Here is a 14,335-nt window from a genome sequence, read left to right on the forward strand (position 1 = left end):
GAGTTTATTTCCAAGAAGTGAAAGTGAAGTCTTCAAATGTCTCGACAATCCAAAGATTACAATTTTTATATCAAACCAAATCCACATTTAAGAAGATCTATAAAAAGTCTGACTTATTTCCAGAGTGTCTCGTTTTGTCTAAGATTTAAAAATATAGACTTTGTTCGTATTTAAAAGAGAAATCCAAGAAATCTTGACTCTACCAAAACAATCGCTCAAAAGTTAACAATATTCATTGATGATAAAAGTTTATCAAATGATTTCTAACGCTGCTGCTGCTATTTTCTGGAGCGTGAAACTTAATGAGCTGTTGTCGTAAAGTTGAATTCAAGTTCTTCAGAACCTTCAGGAACCAACAGAGCATTTCAATACGGATCCAAACTAAATTTATACCCGATGATTCTCACATCAAGAGCGACGGAGCAAACTTTAAGCAAACGCTCTATTTTTAACATATTCCTCTTCTGTCAGAGCTGCTAGGTGAGCCGCCATCACAGCTCAGGCCTATTTATAGCCTCCATCCACAGAGGGTCTGTAGTGGTGCCTCTGAACTGACTCACGGGCTGTTGGCTTGATTGAGGAAGTCCGTTAGTGACTCCCAGCCTCCACACTATGGAGTCTGACCGACAGTAAGACAGACGCGCAGACAGACGGGCAGGAAGAGGGACATTAGACAGGCAGCGAAAAGACAGGAAGGACCGAGTCTGTAGCCTGAGAAGGGTCGAGCCGGGGATGGAGGAGAGACGGAGAAGAGACGACAAACAAGAGAGACTCGGTATCTGGAAATAAATGAAAACTTGAAATAAGGAATTATCTTCAAGAGACGCAGACGGGAGTTTACTTTTCCACAAGGATTTGTTCGACGCTGAAGAAGAAAGAAGAAGAAGGAAAAGGAGATTTGACTCAATCCACGTTTTACCCAGTGAACCTAAACTTTCCTCTTCTACCTCAGCCTCAGGATTATGGTGGCGCTCGCTCGCTCTCATCTGAAGGACGATCAAAATGCTGAAATGTAAAGTGGATAGATTTCTCTGCTGCCTGAGTTTCACCTCACTGCTGCTGCTCCAGGTCAGTTTGACTCTCACACGTCTGTGATCAGATAACAAGTTACTCCAGTGTCTCATATGAACCATCACCTTGTCTGTTTGTGCAACTTATGATTATGATTTTGAATGTTACTGTAGTTGATATTTCTACAAGGAAAATGTTTAAGGGACGTAGCTAACCACTAGTGTTAATTATATATTTATTCTCTATCTTATTTCTCAGTTATTTTGTCTTTTAAAAGTGAAGAATCGTTCAAAGGGGAAATTTTCCCGAAGCTCATTCCCCAAAATCTCAAGTTTTACAATCTGCTTTGACATGAAAAATATGAAATTGTTGCATTTGAAGAGTTTACCAAACAAATATTTTGAATTTGTCCAAAACGATTATGAGAAGTTACAAGTTTTACATCTTTTGTTGGAGTTAGCATGAGGCTAGGAGTTCCCTTCTGCTTCTAGTCTCTGTACTAAGCTAATCCGAAACTGAAGGGATCGCTGTTTTAGTGTTTCATATAATATTTAATACATTTCAAATTATAATTAGGATCAATATAACTGAGGACTCAAACCTTAGCCCTGTGTATGTTTAACTGAAGTTCACACACTGTTATTCTTCTCTTCTCGGGTTTATCTGCTGCATTGTCGTCTCTGAACTCCCCGAACTCTATTATCAGTGACAGATTATTTAATGTTCTCTTCTGCTTCCTGGTGTTAACGGAACTGGAGCTCAGAGCATCTGTCAGCGACTGTATTATCACACTGTACATGCAGCAGGTCAAAGGTCAAAACCAAACACTGATACACAAACACACATTAATCTTAAAGACACATCTTAACACAATTTAACTCCACTCGATGTCTCTATCGCCATTGCCCAAAGAGAAGTTGACAAAATACAGTCTAGTAATAAGTAATAAATACACTTTATTCTTAAACTAGTTTCAGAAAACAGTTTCACAAAGTGTTTTACAGACTAAACAGAAAATCATTCAGTGCAGTTTAGATCCAGTTCAAAGTGAGGATCCTGGAGGAGCTGCGCTGTGGAGGCTTCTGGAGGGCGGAGGAGCTTTAACGACTTCAGGGTTTCCAGAAACTTATTCTAACAATAGGATCAAAGTTCTGCTCCACCCAGCGTCTGGAGTTCAGAGAGCAGGCCTCCTGTGGACTTGAAGGTGGAGGAGTTGTGTTGTTTCCTCAATGGAGAACAAAAAGAAAAGAGACTGTCAATCAAAAATGTCTCGTGAAGCTTCTTAATCACAATCTGTCTCTGATGTTTTCACCCAAACACGACTTCATACAAACTGTCAAAGTCACAGTTTCATAGTTGAATCATGTTTCTGAAGTTTGATTTCATGTCTTGATGCTGGTGTGTGTCTCCTCTCAGGATGTGATCCCAGCAGCTCCCACAGGCGACCAGTCTCCATGTAACATCTCTGTGTCTGAACCAGTGTCCAGCCTGGACTCCATCTCACTGACTGTGACCACATCTGGATGGAACTGCTCCTTCCTCCTGACGTCTCCTGACGCCGGAGGAGACCACGGCGAGTGTCGGAGGAGAGAACACCAGCAGCTACACACTAATGACACTGGAGCTGGAGGACGAGGAGAAGCGGAGGACAGGGTGGAGGAGACGGGATCTAACTATCTGGGAACCAATCAGCTCGCAGGTGGTGGGAATGAGACTGTAGAAGATGTGTTCACCTGTGTGATGGATCACCTGGAGCCCGGGACGGCCTATCAGCTGCAGGTTCGATCCCAGAGAGACGAGCAGACGGCAAACGTCACGGTGCACACGAGTGAGTCCTGAACCTGCTTCTACTCAAACCTCCTCAGATCAGGGTCCACAGCACCCTGAGCTTTCAGCTGCGTCTCACAGTCTTCATGAGCTGCTTCCTCTTCACAAACCACACTCACTCACTAACATCAGTCCTTCAAACAGATGCTTTTCATCAAGGTTCAGGAATTATTCTTAAATCTTTAAAAATCAGGATTCAAAGTGTTTGCACTGAAAGTACAGAACCTTCTGTTTTGACTCTTAGTCACTTTGTCCTGTTCAGATGAAACTCGTGGTTTGTTCGATTCCTCGTTCATCGTTCAGAATCGTTTCTGGCTTATAGAACATTTTCCTTCAGGTTTAACCAATAATATTATTCATGGCTCTGTTCCACTCGGGATTAAAAGTGAGCCGGCACACAGCAGCAGTAATGTAAAGGGACCTGTTCCATTAACAATGTTATCAGTTCCACCTTCACTGACTCCAGACAGGAAGTGACCAAGTGTATTTACACAAGTCCTTTAGCGTCTTGTACGTTTATGTTATTGGATCATATGTCTGTCACAGTGTCAGTACTGCCCCCCTCATTCCACAGCATTTACATCACAGCCTATGTGTAATGCTACAGACAAATACTTTACAGACAAAACAACAATTAGCAGATGATTAGAGAATGATCATTCAAATATTTGTTAGCTGCAGTTTGTGTTGATTTTAACTTGATGTGAGTATTTGAACAGAGAAGAAATATTAAATGACCTGATAACATGTTAAACCTAAAGAAATTCAGCTTCTGCAGAATTCAGTAAATTGTGGCGTCTTCTGATGCAGAGTTGAAGGTATTTTGACTTATTATAAAATTGATAAAAGTTTGACAGACGTTGATGTGATCTCACGTCTGCCTCTGACGACTCGTTGTGTTTCCTGTTGGAGACGTTGAAACTCAAGCTTCCAGTTCAGTGTTGTGTCCTAATATTCAGTTGTGTTCTGTTTTGTTCTATTGTTTCCATCTGACCTCGTCTTTTGAAGTGAAGGAACACGACATGACCTCCGTGTTGTGTTGAGTCTGAGTGTGTGTGTGTGTGTGTGTTAGTGCGTGTGTTTGTGTGTCTGTTAATGTGTGTGTGTGTGTGTTAATGTCATGTAGCTTCCCCTCTCTGCAGCTCTGTGATTAGCCACAGGAACCGCTGCCCTGCTGAGAGACTGATAGGCCAGTAAAAGTACATGTAAGTGTGTGTGCGTGTGCATGAGTGCGTGCACGTGTCCACTCTGGCGGACGCCCAGAACAGAAGTTGAACCCTCAGTGTGTATTTCCATCGTGGGCAGAGCTCGGGGTTCAGCCATTTCCTGCCTCCATTGTTTCTTTGTTCTGTGGGAAAGGGCGTGAGGGTGTGTGTAAGTGTGTGTGTGTTTGTGTAAGTGTGTGTTTGTGTGCAGGAAACCGGGTGTTACTGCACCCAGTCGACTCCGCACACTGACCTTCTCAGCACAACACACTGGTGAAGACAAACCCACGGTTAGGTGAACTGACCTTTACTGGTCTCACAACCTCTGCTGGTTTATTTCACTGGTCCCTGTTTGTTCTTTAAAGCTCAATTCAGTTACTTCTTTTATCTCCATGTTGGGTCTCCACCTCCTGACGCAAAGATCCCTGAATCCAGATTTAATATCTCAGCTGTAAAGTTGCTGCAGTTCATTTGTTGACGCTTGTGAAACACTGGACTGGAAATGACTTGAGCGGTTTGTTTGTGTGATTGTGACGCTCGGGGGGGCAGAGATGGTGAGATGTCTCACTCTGATAATATTGTTTGAGCTCAGTTTGAAGGACCGGTGGCGACACAAACACTCACTTGACTCTGAGAGGGGCGGCTCCTTCTGTTCACAGATTCAGGTTCATTGTGTTGCACAAAACTACAGTAGAATAAGTAAATAAAAATAACTCATTAGAAAAAGTTACCTATAATTGTTTTGTGTCACAGATAAATCCGTTTATGTGAAACAGTGAGAAGACTTTTATCACGTCTCCTTGAAGCTTTAGTGAAACGTGTCAGTTTCTGATTTGATATGAATATTAACATCTGTGTAAACATTGAACTGACTCACACACAGGGTCAGACACTGACCTCATGACCAGGAGGTTTGTTTCTGCTCTGGATCATTTATGTTTCATGACGTGTGTGATGAGCGTTGGGATATAACGTTAGTGTCCATTTTATTTGGGACACCTGTGGAATGTGATGAATCCACCGGTGACACTTCTCCGTTGTGTGTGTGTCTGTGTGTTGTGTGTGTGTGTCTGTGTGTTGTGTCAGGGCCGTCGGCGGTGAGCGGCCTGGCAGTGAGCTCCAGGACCTGCAGCAGCCTGGGCCTCTCCTGGCAGGCCGGGCCCGGCCGGACGCAGCGCTTCAGGCTGCAGCTGAGGGAACGAGCGCCGGGTCCCGACAGCTCAGGTGAAATCTGTCAGAAGTAGAAATATGATGAGTCATGTGACTGTTTGTTGACCCTCCTCTTCTGTTTCTGCAGGGCTGATGAAGAACGAGACGTTGGAGAGCACGACCACACAACACACACTCACCGGCCTGACGCCTGGACGACTGTACAACGTGACTGTGGTGACTGAGGCTGGAGATCTGAGGAGCAGCCGGACGATCGAGGCCCAGACAGGTAGAGAGAGAGGAGAGGAGGGGAGGGAGGGAGAGGGAGAGAGGGAGAGAGAGGGAGTGAGAGGGAGGGGGGAGACAGAGGGAGAGATGGAGAGGGAGAGGGAGAACGAGGGATGGGGAGAGGGGGAGAGAGAGGGAAAGAGAGAGAGAGGAGAGAGGGAGGGAGGGGGAGAGGGGGAGAGAGAGGGAAAGAGAGAGAGAGCGGGGAGAGAGAGGGAGGGAGGGGAGGGGAGGAGAGGGAGAGAGAAGAGAGGGAGAGAGGAGAGGTAGGGGGAGAGAGAAGAGAGGGAGGGGGCGAGAGAGAAGAGAGGGAGGGAGAGAGGGAGGGGAGAGAGAGAGGTACAGTTTTATATTATTCTCTTTCTCTTCTCTCTCTCTCTCTCTCTTCCCCCCCCCCCCCCAGCCCCCCCGCCCGTGTCCAACTTCACCAGCATCTTCCACAACAGCACAAGCGTGTTGTTGTCATGGCAACAGCCGGCAGGCGACCTGGAGGTTGTCGTGGTTACCCTCTCGACCAATGGCACGAGACTCTGGGAGACGACTCTTCCGCCGAACGCCACAGAGGTCGCCATAGACCACCTGACCCCCGGCTCGACCTATCAGGTCACAGCCGTGTCCAGGAGCGGTGAGCTGACGAGCCAATCAGAAACCAGCGTCAGCACAGGTGAGTTGTTGTTGTTGTTGTTTTCATCTCCGCTCTTCATGTTTACTCGTCTTTTCTTCACTGAGTCTTTTGTCCGTCCTCCAGCTCCGGCAGCGGCGTCCTTCCTCTCCCTGTCCCCCTCCTCTTCCTCCCGGGGCCTCGTCCTGTGTTGGACGCCCCCTCGTGGCCGCTGGGAGAGTTACAGGCTGTTCCTGTTGGACGGCCTCCAGCAGGTGGTGGACACCCGAGTGGACAGACAGGCGGTGGACTTCGTCTTCTCTGGGACGGACCTCACACCTGGGAGGACGTACCGGGCGGTGCTGAGGGTGGAGGGGGGGGGACTGTCGGCTGAGAGCAGCTGTGAAGGAACAACAGGTGAAAGACTCACAAGTATATCTTTATATTACTACAAAGATATATGTGAAAAGTACGAAAGTGATTTATCACTTTCGTACTTTTTACATAAATCTTTGTAGTAATATAAAGATATATTTGTGAATATATAATTATGACATAAACAGGGAAAACAGAATAAAACATATATATAACATGTCTCTCACCGTCTCTTCAGCTCCGGCTGCCGCGGTCGATCTTCACATTCAACACTCGGACGAGACCTCGCTCAGCGCCATGTGGAGCCACGCCCCCTCCGGGTCACGTGACAGCTACTTCCTCACCATCCGCCATGGTAACCAATCAGATCCATCGAACTTCTGAATATGTGATTTCTCTTTATTAATCAAAATGATTTTTAATCCTATCGTCACGTAGATAACGTGACCGTGGCTACCAGGGAGGTGGAGCCTAACATGAGGGAGTGCACGTTCAACGTGCTCACGCCCGGGAGGCGGTACTCCATCACCGTGGCCACCAGGAGCGTGCACGTGAACACGTCTGTTTCTGTAGAAGGAAACACCGGTGAGTGGCAGCCATCCCATAATAGTCTATAACATGTTAACCCTACTTTTTATTAACTGTGTGTTTGTTTGTTTGTTTGTGTGTGTGTGTGTGTGTGTGTGTGTGTGTGTGTGTGTGTGTGTGTGTGTGTGTGTGTGTGTGTGTGTGTGTGTGTGTGTGTGTGTGTGTGTGTGTGTGTGTGTGTGTGTGTGTTACAGTTCCCATGGCGTTGAGTACCATCACTCTGAGCAGCTCGGGAGTCGACAGCCTCAAGGCATCATGGGAAAAGCCACCAGGCGACGTGGACTCGTACACACTGACCCTGCTGCACGACAGGTGTGTGTCTGTGTGTGTGTGTGTGTGTGTGAACCAGGTTTGAGTGTAGGACATGTTTAGCTTAGCACAAACACTGGAAGCAGGTGGAAACTGTTAGCCACATGGACGTGCTGATGGAAGCTGAACCTGGTGTTTGTGCTCCTCAGCGTTGAGGTGAAGAACCTCAATGTCTCCGTCACTTCCTCCTCTCTGCTGCTCACTGGGTTGATGCCCGGCGCCCTCTACAGGCTGCAGGCTGCTACTGTCAGCGGGGGACTGAGGTCGAAACTCACCAGTCTGGAGGGACGCACACGTGAGAAAACAACATCTACACAAAACTCTACAAACATGTGCACAACACAGGTCTCAGCTGCAGGTGTCTTCACTCTACAGAACTTTATTATATTCTGTGTGTGTGTGTGTGTGTATATGTGTGTTCGTGTGCATGTGCGTGTTTGTGAGTTTGTCAGTATAAGTGTATTACAGAAAACATCAGAGAGATTTTAGAACAATAGCTGAAATACCAGAAAAAGACGTCTGGAATGTTCCACACACACAGAAAACGCCCTGCTCAAAGGCTTCCTGCACACACACACACACACACACACACACACACACACACACACACACACACACACACACACACACACACACACACACACGCTCACACACGCTCACACACACACACAGACCTTTCTGTTCAGAGCAGATTGTGCTCTCACAGAATGTTCCTGTTATTTGCAGGACAGACTGTGTGTGTTTGTGTGTGTGTGTGTGTGTGTGTGTGTGTTCGCTCGCCAACCAATCAACGCTCAGTTGGACAGAACCAACGCGTCCCCGGCCTCCACCTCCTATTGGTCGATAGCGTTAAATTAAAGTCTCAAGCGTCTGTGATGCTGCCAGTTTGTTTCAGTGGCCATTTAATGGTACTGCAACCTCAAAAGATTCAAACAACTGAAAACAATTCCCCTTCTGTACATAAGTATATTTTTTACTTGCTTTCATTATATCCTATTCCATGTTTGTAAATGTGTTGATAAATAACTTCATCTTTTCCTTTCAGCCCCATCCTCCGTCTCTGAGGTGACGGTTTCTAATGGCGGGCGGTCTGACGCGCTGCAGGTGTCATGGCGTCTGGCGGCGGGCGTGGTGGACAGTTACCTGGTCCACCTTCGGGACGGGAGCAGAACCGTGCACACGCTCGCCGTGTCGCGCTCCTCGCCGCCCGAGTGCTCCTTCAGCTCGCTGGTGGCCGGGCGGCTGTACACGGTGGTCATCATCACGAGGAGCGGCGGCCTGCAGAACGCCACCGAGGTTCAAGCCCGAACACGTAAAGACCAATGAGATCTACTCATACTTTACATCAACATTATATTGTGTTTATACTTGACGTATTTGAGTTACAGTTAAACAAAGAAAAGGTTCAAACATCCTGTAGATGAATAATGAATAAAATCATTCTGGATATTTTAATAAGTTTTATTAAGTTATTGAGTTTTCCTGTTTGTTGCAGAACCTGCGACTGTTCAGAACCCGACGGCTGTTCACTCTGCAAGAGACGACTTCCTCAAGGTGCGTTAGTCGACACTGGTTATTACTTTAGATTAATAATACACAACTATCATAAATAAGGATCCATCAACAAACACAGTACAGATCAAATACAGCCAGCAGACATACAGTAAAATGAGGAGATTAGTTGAGCAGTGATGGAGCTCTGATGGAGCTCCTGTGTTCAGGTGTACTGGCGCCACGCAGCAGGAGATCTGGATCGCTACGTGGTTCTGATCCGGTACAACCACAGCGTCCTGCAGGACACCAGCGTCTCCGCGGGACACAACGAGTGCGTCTTCTCGTCCCTGACGCCGGGGCGACTCTACACCGTGACCGTGGAGACCTGGAGCGGGAGCTACGTCAGCAGCGTCTCCACGGACGGACGAACCTGTGAGTCACGACCCAGGGAGTCAAACCATAACAAAACATAACAAACCAGAACTTGTGTGTTTGTTTGTTTGTATTCTTATTGATTTCTGTTTTTCTTCAGTTCCAGCAGCTGTAGGAAATCTGTCGCTAGGCGACGCGGGGACAGGTGATCTGACTGTCGCCTGGAGCCCCGCCCCCGGGGACGTGGACCATTATGAGGTATTTTCTCACTGTTGTTATTGAGGCGTTTTGGCCTCTAGGGGGCGCTAGTGAGTCTGTACGGGTTCCACCTGGTTCTTAAATCCAGACGCTACTTGTCTCCAGGTCACTCTGCTCTTCAATGACACCCGGGTTTTCCCTCCGGTGACGTTGGGCAGTGACGTGCGGCGCCACCAGCTGACCTCTCTGACCCCCGGGCGTCTCTACAAGATGGTGGTGTCCACGTTCAGCGGACCGAACCAGAGAGCCCAGTTCATCGAGGGACGGACAGGTAGGAGTACTCTGCACGTTCATGTTTGACTTCTGTCTTCATGAGTCCTGACTCCTCCCCCTCTCGTCCTCCAGTTCCCAGTCCGGTGGGAAACCTCCACATGAGTCCTCGCCCTGGACTGAAGGACTCTGTCGGGGGACTCCTGGTCTCCTGGACTCCAGGAGACGGAGACATGGACATGTACATCGTCTCTCTGTCAACTAGGGTCCGTCCAGGATTTCATATTTCATTTAAAGAGACAAACTGAACTTGTATGTAACTTGATTTAACCAGGAGGGACAGTTAGAGTCTCTCTCACAGACGGCAGCTCCACGTACATGAACACAGACAAAGAGTGAATCTGAGATAAAGTCCTGTTTGTGAATCAATTTAAATCTTTCTGCTCGTGCTCAGGATGGCGTCCATGTGGAGACGCGTCCCGTCCCCAAACACGTCACCTCGCTGGACTTCCTGGACCTGGTCCCAGGCCACGCCTACACCATCACCGTCCAATCCCTGAGCGGGAAGCTGAGCCACACCAACTCCGCCTCTGGCAGGACGGGTACGACTGATCGACCTGTGGATCGCTGGATTCTGATTCGTTAATAAAGTGTTCATATTCATCATTGTGTTCACGTCCTCCAGCTCCAGCCAGGGTCACGGCCCTGCAGGCGGACAACGACCACACCACCCACAGCCTCACCGTCACCTGGGAGAGGCCGGTGGGCGTGTTCGACGGCTACAGTCTGCAGCTGCTGGACGAGGCCGGCGGCGGCGTGGTGGCCAACCGGTCGGTGGCTGTGGCGAGTCGGAGCGAGCGGCTGGAGGGTCTGACCTCAGGGAGGCGCTACAGCGTGAGGCTGGTGACGCTGAGCGGGGGGGTCCCGTCTCCGGAGGCCACAGCAGAGGGACAGACACGTCAGTCACTATCAATCTACTCTTTGTTTCTCACATGTCAACTCCTCAGGTTTCATGTCTGAACTTATAGTTTATATCACAGACTGTAAAGACAGATGGACGACATGACGGTGTCTTGATCGCCCCCTGGTGGTTGGCAGGACCCCCTCCCCCCCATACATTTCCCATAGTCCTTGCTGTCTTAGTCTTGGTCTCTGTGTGTTTCCAGTCCAGTCAGGATGATTTATACAGTAACGCAGGCGAGAGATGGATGATGACAGAGGAAGAGAAAAAAGTGTTTTAGGTCAAAGTGACTTTAGACAAAAAAAAGGAAAGAAAACTGAGAAGAAAGTGAAACTTAAGGATCGTGTTCATTTCAGACTTTTATAGTATGATGTTTATTCCATATTTAATATTTGACCTTCCTTTAAAGGATGTTTCCCATCAGCCCCAGACATTCCCAGGATAAATGTAACAGTTCAATCTAATTATTGTAAAATACAATTGTGTTGTGTATAGTCATGTGTGTTGAGCCTCCATGTTTGTCTCCGTCCTCCAGGTCCGGCTGCCGTCAGTAATCTGACCGTCTCCTCGTCCAACACCTCGTCTCTCTGCTTCACCTGGCGTCCCTCAGAGGGACACGTGGAAATCTACGACCTGTCTCTGTACAGCGTCCCTGAGGCAACAGCCAATCACAGACAGGATGCTGCGGGGAGACGGCAGGGGAACACTCAGGTGGGAGGAGCTAGAATGTTACATTTCTCACCACCTCTCGCTCCAGTGACCCCTAGTGGCTGGAGGCATTAAGGTTTTCAGGTTATCTTGTGAACACGATATCTCAAGAACACCTCGAGGAACTATTTTTAAATTCAGTACAAATGTTCAGTTGGAATCACAGATGAAGTGGTTGGTTTGAGGTCGAAGGTCAAAGGTCACTGTGACCTCTATTGCACTTGTGGTAATTGCTGATTCCACTTTAACCACAGATGGTTGTGTTCAGGGTGCCGGTGAACTGGTGGAGCTGCAGAAAGTCGGCTCGGCTGCAGACAGCTGTGTCTTCTCTGGACTGGCAGCCGGAGCTTTGTACCGACTGCAGGTGGTGAGCAGGAGCAGAGCCATGAGCAGCGACTCCTCGGTACTCGCCAGAACTGGTCAGTCAATCATCACTGTTCACATTTAAAGTCCAGATTGTTACAGTGTTTTCTCATTTTGAACTCTTCATCTCTTTTTGTCCTCTTTCTTTAAAACCTTCTTTTTGTCTTCCCTCTAATTTCCATCTCATTCTTCTCTGCCCTCGTCCTTCGTCGTTGTCCTCTTCTTCTTCTGCATCATCTTCATCTTCATCACCTTGGTCCTCGTCGTCCTCGTCCTCCTCCACAGTCCCGTCCCAGGTCTCGTCTCTCCAGGTCCAGAGCTCAGGACGGACGGACAGACTGACGGTCAGCTGGCAGCACGCTGAGGGACGCTGGAGCAGCTACCAGGTGAATTCAGGCTTTTCTTTACTTAGTGATAACTTAGATTTTAAATAAATATTATAAATTATACATTTTGTACATTGCTCTATTTCTTTGATTGACAGTTTTAATTGTAATAAAATAGAACCTGAGCACAGTGGCTCACGTCCTCGTGTGGTTTCAGGTCGTCCTCTACGACGGCTCTGGAGCCGCTCTGGGTGCTCACACGCTGGGGGCGGAGCACACGAGTCACATGTTCCCAGGGCTGACCCCTGGTAGGCTGTACCGCGCTGAGGTCATCACGCACAGCGGGGAACTGACCAATAACGTCTCAGCCTTTGGACGCACGTGTAAGTTGAGCACAAACGAAAGAGTCTGTGTTTTTAAAATTAACAATTATTATTTTGCGATGATCGTTTTTGAATTGTGTCGCTCCAGCTCCACTGCCACCCACCCACCTGTCCGTCAAACAAGGCACGACCAATGAGACTGTGGAGCTGTCGTGGTTTGGTCCCGCCTCTGGGGACTACGATAACTTCAGCCTTCAGTGGACTCCTCCCGATCACCTGTCAATCAAACACACCCACCTGACAGGGTGCGTGGTGGGGGGGATGTTTCCAGGGCGACAGTACAACTTCACCGTGACAGCCGTGAGCGGGGGCGGGGCCGGGGGCGGGCTCACAGCCAGGAGCCAGCCTATCCAGAGGAGCATCAGAACAAGTAGGCGTTGACTTGTTTAATAGTTTTGAACTCGAGGAAATGAGATGTTTATTCATTTTTTATAAAGATTCATCTCAAGCTGTTGAGTCTTCTTTTCTCCACAAGGAGGCAGCACAACGCAGGGATTGAATCTGACATGAGATCAGACTCACTGTGGAGTCTTTAATCAGAACTCCCTTAATAAAAGCTTTGAATCATTTAGTAATGAATCACTGTCTTCACTATAATATAGTTTGTAATAATACGCAGTAATTATTGTGGCCAAATGAATAGTGTATAAAAAGAAGAGGTTTAAATACTCAACATTTATCTTTTTATTTTCATCCTGAGATCTGATTTATTCTTCACTTGTCTGAGGATGAAACATATTTTCTTCTTTCTCGTTTCTCTTCACTGAACGAGACGTGTTTTTATCTGATCAGAACAAATCACCAGAAACATAATCTTTAATAAAACCCGACTCACCACTCAGACGCTCTGAGCTCCGTGTTTGAATAAACGCTTTGACCTTCATGTGGAAACAACAATAACAATAAAGACGTGACTCGGCTGCAGGTGAAATATAGAAATGAATAATGTTGTACTGAAAATGAATTGGATTAACTCTTCAACCTTTCCTCTCTCATCTTTCCTCCTCTGCTTCTTCCTCCTTTTTCTCTCCTCCCCTCCTCATCTCCTTCCTCTCTTCCTCCTTCTTCCCCTCTTCAATTTCCTCACCCTCCGTTCCATTCTTTACTCTCTCCTTCTGTTTTCCTTTTCCTCTCCTTTCCCTCATCTCCTTTGTCTCTTCCTCATTCCTCCTCCTCCTCTTCTTTCCTCCTCCAGGTCCATATCCTCTCAGGTCCATCCACTGCTTCCCTCTCTCCTCCTCCTCCCTCTCCTGCTCCTGGTCACCTCCTCTCTCGGACTTCGACTCCTACGAGGTCGAGTGTCGTCGCCATGACAGCGGGGAGCTGACCTCGGCTCTGAGGCTGGATGAGGGCGTCGCCGCGGTAACGCTGGACCACCTGGAGGCGTACAGGAAGTACACCGTGACCGTCCGGGTGTCGTCAGCCGGACACACGAGTCGACCAGTAACACACACCACTGTCACCATGATAGACCGTGAGTTGATGAATATCACACACACACACACACACACACACACGTACACACACACACACACACACACACACAATGGGGGGCAGTACAGGATTCTGGTGTTTAAATAGAACTGGTCACTAGAGACACAGAGAACATCTGGATCTGATTTATTTAAGAATTACAGAATTACACATTCACTTTTCTGCTCCTTTTACAAACAGTCACTTTGACCTGATACACTCTGAAGCCTGCTCCTCTCTTTCTTCTTCTTCCTTTATCCTCCCTCTCTCTCTCTCTCTCTCCACCTCCCTCTTCCTTCTCCACCTCCCTCTCTCCTCTCCACCTCTCTCTCTCTCCACCTCCCTCTTCCTTCTCCACCTCCCCCTCTCTCCACCTCTCTCTCTCGCTCTCTCCACCTCCCTCTCTCCTCTCTGCCTCCATCTTCCTTCCCCAC

The 14,335-nt window shown here is 47.9% G+C and overlaps 1 protein-coding gene across 2 annotated transcripts in view; it reads left to right on the forward strand.

Moving 5' to 3' along the window:
* The first annotated feature begins 645 nt into the window (after positions 1 to 645).
* Positions 646 to 14,335, forward strand: part of ptprb (protein tyrosine phosphatase receptor type b) — a 23,320-nt gene continuing 9,630 nt past the window's right edge. For both annotated transcript variants that reach the window (XM_062382817.1, XM_062382818.1), the window contains exons 1-24: positions 646 to 1,068; positions 2,428 to 2,839; positions 5,130 to 5,267; positions 5,341 to 5,481; positions 5,884 to 6,144; positions 6,229 to 6,498; positions 6,695 to 6,811; positions 6,895 to 7,041; positions 7,239 to 7,356; positions 7,503 to 7,648; positions 8,399 to 8,665; positions 8,849 to 8,907; positions 9,075 to 9,279; positions 9,380 to 9,477; positions 9,583 to 9,748; positions 9,823 to 9,953; positions 10,142 to 10,289; positions 10,373 to 10,645; positions 11,184 to 11,359; positions 11,625 to 11,775; positions 12,005 to 12,105; positions 12,263 to 12,428; positions 12,517 to 12,798; positions 13,624 to 13,902. In XM_062382817.1, the coding sequence (XP_062238801.1) occupies positions 1,003 to 1,068; positions 2,428 to 2,839; positions 5,130 to 5,267; positions 5,341 to 5,481; positions 5,884 to 6,144; positions 6,229 to 6,498; positions 6,695 to 6,811; positions 6,895 to 7,041; positions 7,239 to 7,356; positions 7,503 to 7,648; positions 8,399 to 8,665; positions 8,849 to 8,907; positions 9,075 to 9,279; positions 9,380 to 9,477; positions 9,583 to 9,748; positions 9,823 to 9,953; positions 10,142 to 10,289; positions 10,373 to 10,645; positions 11,184 to 11,359; positions 11,625 to 11,775; positions 12,005 to 12,105; positions 12,263 to 12,428; positions 12,517 to 12,798; positions 13,624 to 13,902 (4,318 nt within the window). In that variant the 5' untranslated portion in view covers positions 646 to 1,002. The remainder of the gene's footprint in view (positions 1,069 to 2,427; positions 2,840 to 5,129; positions 5,268 to 5,340; positions 5,482 to 5,883; positions 6,145 to 6,228; positions 6,499 to 6,694; positions 6,812 to 6,894; positions 7,042 to 7,238; positions 7,357 to 7,502; positions 7,649 to 8,398; positions 8,666 to 8,848; positions 8,908 to 9,074; positions 9,280 to 9,379; positions 9,478 to 9,582; positions 9,749 to 9,822; positions 9,954 to 10,141; positions 10,290 to 10,372; positions 10,646 to 11,183; positions 11,360 to 11,624; positions 11,776 to 12,004; positions 12,106 to 12,262; positions 12,429 to 12,516; positions 12,799 to 13,623; positions 13,903 to 14,335) is intronic.

Source organism: Platichthys flesus, chromosome 23 (assembly GCF_949316205.1).
Source record: "Platichthys flesus chromosome 23, fPlaFle2.1, whole genome shotgun sequence".
NCBI lineage: Eukaryota > Metazoa > Chordata > Actinopteri > Pleuronectiformes > Pleuronectidae > Platichthys > Platichthys flesus.